The 7,545-nt window shown below is 41.4% G+C and overlaps 1 protein-coding gene across 4 annotated transcripts in view; it reads right to left on the bottom strand.

The window, feature by feature from the left end:
* Positions 1-1,291: 1,291 nt before the first annotated feature.
* The window catches only part of trpm3 (transient receptor potential cation channel, subfamily M, member 3), a 132,260-nt gene continuing 126,006 nt past the window's right edge, over positions 1,292-7,545 (bottom strand). For all 4 annotated transcript variants that reach the window (XM_068703377.1, XM_068703378.1, XM_068703380.1 and 1 more), the window contains one exon: positions 1,292-7,458. In XM_068703377.1, the coding sequence (XP_068559478.1) occupies positions 5,844-7,458 (1,615 nt within the window). In that variant the 3' untranslated portion in view covers positions 1,292-5,843. The remainder of the gene's footprint in view (positions 7,459-7,545) is intronic.

The following is a 7,545-nucleotide window of genomic DNA, read 5'->3' as shown; positions in this document are numbered from 1 at the left end:
ATTTATTTACAGAGTAAATTATGCATATTTTCAAGTCGCTCTGTATTTTTATGGATATAACTTTACGCAAATAAAAAAAACACATTTATGGATATTTAAATCTTTTTTGATCATAGTACATATTTGTGGATTTTTTTTCTGTGCTACAAATATTACAGTCCAATTAGAAATAATATATTTGTATATATTTTTCTATTTGTTTAAGGCTGTTCTGACCTGACATTGTTGAGATTGAGATCTCTGCTGTTTGGGCCACTCTACTGGACATTTAAGTCAAAACCTTTCAAATTTTCTTTTTTTACATGTTTATAAACAATCATTTCCAAACGATTTATAAAAAAGTGTCAATTGTTTAGATAAAATGTTATAAAAATTATAGAAATTACACATTTTACAATACATCACATTAAGAGTTTCTTTCTCATGGGACTTATTCAAAGCAGTGGTTGTGCCTCATGGCAGGGGGACAGGTTTTAAACTACAGTTACTAGTTTGCGGATATATGCCTCAGCCAACCACTCATGTTGGCGTTTACATCCATGTCTGTCTAAAATGTCATCACTTCGTTGTTTTATTCTTTTAGACATCTGAGAGAAATTATCATAATTAGCAAATCAATTTCTGAGTAATTGCCATTAACATGTTTTATAGGGTCACAGTGAACTTTGATCACCACATTCTGATTAGTTCATCCTTGAATCCAGATAGACATTTGTGCCAAATTTGAAGAAATTCCGTCCAGACGTTCACGAGAATGGGCCGGACAACAACACAAAAACACAAAGCCTCGGGCCATGGCTGGTGCCGCCGCAGAGGCAGCATACAAATGACAGACCATATGCCAGCACATGACACACTCATCTCACCAACAGTCAGGGGGGAGCCTGGTGTTCTGCCTTAACTGCAGAACAACTTATGTGATGTGCCTCATTACTCGATGGTTGGGACACTGTGTGCTTTTGATGTGTTATAAATTCTACAATGATGAGGTTGATAGCCCTCGGAGTCAAATAAATGCAGATATTTCTGTTCCATTAAGAAGCATAATTACACTTTTTCTATCTACTTCTTCCTGTAAGTGAGGTTATGTGTATGAGAAACACCTCTCTGCTTGTCTTTTTGTCAATGCTGTAACCTGCTAAAACTGACATGACTGCACTAGACATGTGACCTACACATGATAAGCATTAGTCTTGTTGTCATCTGAGTGGTTAAAGATCATGGTGAAGTAAAAACAGGCAAGACACGGAGTACCAATCTATTTAATTTTTTATTTAACAATGCATGCCAGACATGATCCTATTCACATTGAAGAATACAGATTTGTATTTGCATCCAAATACTCACTACTTTGATTTCATATTATAATCTCTCTCTCTAGCGTTCTTTCGATCATCTTTACAGGTCGTCTCTGTACACTCTGAGTGGAAGAACTGCATGCATTTGAAGGACATTAAATAAAGTGTGACCAGTAGGGGGATAAGTCCCTTTCAATTGTAGAAGCACATCAGCAATTATTGCAGAAAAAACGTGCGTGAAACTCTCTTTAGGTTACGAGTCATAATGATTAACCTTCTAACTTAACACCAGGCCTTGGCATGTAGTTGACGGGTAAGGGATTGGACAGTCTTTTACCAATGTAAAGGTAAAGGAATGTCCAATCATAGTCATAGGAGGGAAGCAGATCTGTTGATTACCATCATATGCTCATGAGATACAGTATAGGAAAATATTTAAAAAATACTGTACCCTGAGATTATGTTGGGTTGTGTTGGGATGCCTCCTTGTTACTGGTGTCATTTATATCTCCGGGTTCAAGCACAGTTAATGTACAAGCACGCAAGCATCAACACATGCACACACCTCCTATCAACCTCCCAGCCATGTCAACATACCATAAAACGAATAATAGTATCATGTGCACACAAGTTTAGTAGTGCCATGGAAGAATATGTTGTCTCGTATTACTTACTGCAAGGATAAAGAAATTTAAAAATAATATTTTGATTCTGTATCACAGTAGGTCAAATAGGAGGGCCTGTACTTTTCAGTCTGACGCAGTCTGTTTTCATCGTTAGCCATGTATAACTGAGTTGAGCTGTACGACTGTCTGCCACAGCTGTGTAGACAACAGGTCAGTGGAGCGCGACTCAGCTCGTTTCCATTTGGTTTGGCAAAGTTTGGTTTGGTTCAGCTTGTGAGGGACCAAAGCCCTCTCTAACGATACACAATTCTAGTTGTTTGGATTTTTAGGAACTTAAACTCCTGTGAGTGAACAAAGTTAGTCGATATAGTATGAAGGCATTCCTTCATGTTGTATTGCCATTTCTGAAGACATAAGACACAAAAAATATTGATGTCCCGAAGACGTAAAGCACAGTGATTATATAAGAAGCTTTCTGCTGCAGACAAATCCAAATCTCTCTATTTCTCTTTTCCATCTTTCATTCCAGCATGATAATCTTACTACCTTGCATCACTGGGGTAATGTTGTCCCTGAGCATTGACTTGGGGTCAACCTTTCACCTCTTAAACATACTGCATACAATGTATTTGTTGAGGAAATTGCTAATCTTATCCTTTGTATGTACCGATGGACTACAACATCCCATTTGCCATCTTATATGTATTTCAAGTGTGTTACTCCCCGATCTGTCCAACCCACATGAATGTAATGTATGTGGGTGTTGTAATTGCTGGGTTAAACAGGCACTCCACCAATTTTACAAATAAAGGTCAGTTTACTGGTCATGGAGGTTTACCGTTCAGCCTATGAACACAGTGTGTATGTCGTTTGTAGCTCTAAAGGGAGCTTTCTGAAGTCTAAGAAAATAACTCTGACGATGTCATCGGGGTTATGTTCAGTCAAGCTTGACACATACCAAATATTTCACAGACAACTTGTGTTATTAACTGGGAGCAAGGGGTTTGAAAGATGAGATGATTTAACAGTCACGGAAGGTCTGTCAAAAGATGCTTTTGAGTTGCACCATGGGAATTGTAGTATTCAGTGTTTTTGAAACTTGATCCATACTGGTGATTAAACGTCTGTTTCTAGAAAGTCCCCCAACTGTGAGCAGGTGCAGTGCCAAATCACTGGAGTACCCCTTTTAAGGTTTAGGGTTTGGTTCAGGGTTAGTAGGGGTATGAACAGTGTGGATCATCAAACAGATTGGGTTATAATACAGAGATAAGTCAAATTATATTCAATTCAATATATTCAAACCCTTATGTCTCAGATTTATGTGCAAATAGACTTTTTTCTTCGGCTATGAAACTATAATTCTAAACGATATCTTTTTATGTTTTTCAGTGGATTTAAATGTCCACACAAGCAATGATACAATCTACCAATATCAACATTCCCCCCAATCTGCAACAAAGGTCTACGAGTGGATTTAAAAGTCACATGTTGAAAATAATCACAGATATTAGGGGCTCCATGATTAGGGAAAAAAACAAAAAAATGAGAACTTTCACAGATTTCTGATTCACTTCAGTCCCCACATACTCCATCCATGCCCAAAAGGCACCCTAAGTTTGGTATACTGGCAACTGTGTATTGCCATGTCAACTTTACATTAGAAAATTCTCATAAGCTGCTTGATAAAACATACAATAAAACTACTTTAAATACTTTAAATATGATTAAAATTTACAGTATATCTGACAATTCTATATTTAATAAATAATATAATACATCAGCATTTAGTGCATGTCGATGGTCATCTTTTTATTAAATTTAAAAGCTTAATTAGAAAATACTTAAAATTTGACAAAAATATCACTGAGAAGATATAAATATTGATTTTGTAATTCAAACAGGCATTTACTGTAATCATCATTAATGAGCAAGAAAATGTCAATAAATAGAATCAATCTCAAAATATATTCAACATGATTAAACTGAATTGTAATAGTGAGGAAATATAAAACAAACATAAAAAAAATCTGTAAGAATTCTATTCATTTCACTTATCTTAAAAAGCCAACAGAGAAGGGCATCTTCCTCCTCTGAGACTTTTTCCATTACAATAAAAAAAATTCTAACTTTCTAAAACACTGATCTGGCTTTCATATTTTAATAATAGTATACCCATGTTTCCTCCTCCATGTCACTTAAAATGCACATCTTTCTTATATTTCAACTAGAATGCATATACTTAACCGCTTATTTCAAGCTTCTTTTTTTTTTTAAAGATAAATTCATAAATTAGCTCTTTCTTTAGGAACTCTTCTCGACCGGTATATGATTATAATGGGCTTAATCATCGAGATTTCTATTACAGTCTCCTTTTGCAGTGTCTGGATTCGAATGCAATTAGTAAAATAAAGGAGAAAAGCAAATTAATGACAGTTATGGAGAACATAAAGGACGGATCCATTAGGTGTAGGTGGATGTAAAACCATTGCAACATAATGCCACTGTCAAAACCTGAAGGAGAAGGGCTGGGCTACAATAGAGCAATGATTTGTTGAGTGTAAGGATTTTTGGTGTCAGGTGCAGGCAAAGAAGGATCTTATCAGGTTCACCCAGCAAGCATTGCTTCTGAAATAGGCTCATAGCGCCCTCTTGTCCCCATTTTCTTTTTTGCAATTGCACTTATTAAAGCTCTCAGGGATCAGGACTGAACTAGAGTATATTTTCTAGTGTCATGTAAGATTTCACTGACAGTGTGTGTATGTGTCAACGTGTAAATATAATTGTTGCTGCCCGGAACATCAGCTGTAAAACTGATGGACGCTGTCACCGGCTAATCTCAGTCGTGTCACATTCTTTTTCACTTTTTTCTGATACTTTTACCGTTTCACTCTTATCACATGGCTAATAAAACCCAGTTTTTACTGCAGGTATAGACTGCTGACACTTGACAGCCATAGCTGAAGACTTGTGATTAAGGTTAATGACCTTCTGACTGGAGTATGTTCAAACACTACTTTCTTTTTCTAGCTAGACTGACAAAAGAAACAGTTTGGTAGATACATTATGCTACAAAACGCAAAACAATGAAAGGCAATTTTGATATACCTTTGAAAAAAGAGATACATATATTGATTATTTGAAAGGTGTATTTGTGTATCTAGAGGTAAGTTGTTGCCATGTTACAGCAATCATTTCCAGTGCAACCCAGAGAAGAAATAGTTCTCGATGGTTCCAAAACACATCACTTATTCTTTTATGAAGCAGCCAAAAATGGTAGCTAGTTTGCTTGTGCTGGGGTCGTACAGAGTGGAGTTAGGATAATATGAAGAGAGGATAATGTATTTAAAGCAAAGGTTTTGCGACTCCGTGCCAAGACAAAACAACAAACTGAGGTGGCTTTTTTTTCTTTTTTTTTCTGCTCTCTCTTTGTCTCTCACACTTGACAGTTGCTACCATATAATGCAGCTAGGAGTAACAGTATACTTTCTCTGATTACGTGATTGATATGTGATGTAACACAGTGATGTGATGTCTACGTGACGTAAAGGTGGTGGTGGGTTGAAGACATACAGTACAAATACACCCTCCATTGCCATAACACCCCACTGAGAGTTACTTAGCTACAAGAGGAGGTAAAAACTACTCTAGGTTCATAGCTCTTTGTTTTTGACTGGTGTACAGGAGGACGCCTACATCTTCCATCCTGTTCCACCTGACACCTAATCCAGGGTAAAGTTGCCCTCCAGCACTGACTATGATTAAACTTTTACCACCTTTTCTAACCTAAAACGTAAGTGAAAAAACAGTAGATCTGGTCCAGATCAGCATCTATGGGCAACTTCACCCTGCTTTCACTTTTGCCCTTTCAGCTTTCTTCCCTGGTCCTATCAGTGTGTGAGTGTGCTGACCAGTGTTCTTGTCACGTGTAGTTTTGTCTATCAAAGCTGCGGAAAGCTGACGGAGTGGCCAGCTTTCTCATTGAGAGGCTGTCAGTCTTGGCTGTGTCAGGCCGGGCGCCAGACTTGCTCCTGAGGAAGGGGTTTCTGGTTCCTGCCAGACCCCGGCCCCCTGGCCCAGGCCCCCTGTCTGCCCCCAGACCCGGTCCCCTCTCCATCCTTTCACTCACCGACAGGCTCTTCCGGTGCGGAGGGGCCAGTGTGAGAGACGGATGGGAGTCATCTGAGGAGCAGCTGTTTGCTCGCTCCAGCCTGGAGAAGGGAGAGCAGAAAGGGGCCCCACTGGGCCCACCTAGGCCTCCCAGGCGAGGGGTATCAGGGGCTGGAATCAGGTCATCGGGGTCCTCTGGATCAGACTCTGTGTGGCTAAGCTCTGCCTCTCTCTCTGGATGAGAGGAAGCAATGTCTGACGGCTTATCAAAAGGGAATGAGGTGGATCCTCCGGGGGAGTGTGAGCGTTCTGCTGGAGTGTACGGAGCTGAGACACAGCGTGTATCGATGCAGTCAGTGATGCTGGTGTACTCTGCAGCTTTTACCTGGACTCCTGCCCCCAGTCCACTGTAGCAGCCTCTTGGTGTGAACATGAGGCTGTGTGACTTAACCAGAGGTGGCTCATCCAGGAATGCTGTGCCTGTCGTAGAGAGGTAGCGGCTGCTCTTAGAGCGCTCGAGCAGCCCTGCTGAGGGAGGTGGGGATGGATCCATGTCCCAAGGAGGTAAAGTGGTGTCTGGTAAGAGCTGGCCCGAGCACAAGGACAAATCAGCAGCTGCACTGTCGTCAAACATGGCTCCAGCTGTTCCGCTGCTGCCTAAACCGCCCTCCGAGTGCCTATCGCCCATACCGCTGGTGGCAGCGCTGCCGAAGTCCCGGCCTCCCGGCAGCACCGTCTCCATGATATCTGACTGCAGCGAGCAGTCTCTGTTGAGCGGCGGGACCATTCGGAGAGGATTCAGAAAGACCTCCGCAGGCCCTACCTCCTCAGAAGTTGAGACATAGATATCAATGCATGATGATGGACGGTGTTGCTGGGAGACCGACAGCGTCGCCAGGGGGAGGGGCTTAGACTCCTTGGTGGCGGCACCTGAGGACACTGATTGTGAGCTGTTGGCTCGATGGAGACTGAGTGAGCGTTCTTTGAAGAAGCTCTCAGCTCGTTCAGCTCCACTTGCACGTTCACTACCTCGACCGACATAAAATGAGTGACTCCTTGTCCGTGCAGCCGTGCCTGTAGGAGAAGGAGGGGACATGGAGCCCTCAGCTGCTCCCTCCAGCGCCTCCTGCAGACGGTAGGTATTCCCTTCTGTGCTGTTAAAGCTGCTTTGACGGAGGATGTATGCTGCTTCGGGGCACTCACCCTGGCGGAGAATATATGCAGAGTCTGTGCAGTCAGATGAAGTCCGTGAACGTACTTTGTTGACCTCCCCACGCTCAACACCTGTCACACGCTCCAGTGCTACAGCAATTCGTCCAATCAGCTCCTCCATTTGGGCCAAACGAATGTCAACGGTCTGCAGCGAGGCCTTCATGAAGTGTTCCCTTTCATTGACTTCCTCCAGACGCATTGCCATATTTTCCACCCTGATGGAGTAGAGCAGAAAGAAAATAAAAGACATTAAAAGCACTGGAGGGAGCGGAGTAAACAGGGAGAATGGTGGAGAAAAAAGG

The sequence above is a fragment of the Cebidichthys violaceus genome, unplaced genomic scaffold (genome assembly GCF_023349555.1).
Source record: "Cebidichthys violaceus isolate CVI_PGR_0920_01 unplaced genomic scaffold, fCebVio1.0.p SCAF_9, whole genome shotgun sequence".
Classification (NCBI taxonomy): Eukaryota; Metazoa; Chordata; class Actinopteri; order Perciformes; family Stichaeidae; genus Cebidichthys; species Cebidichthys violaceus.
The sequence above is the reverse complement of the archived record's forward strand: the minus strand, read 5'-3'. Positions and strand labels throughout refer to the sequence as shown.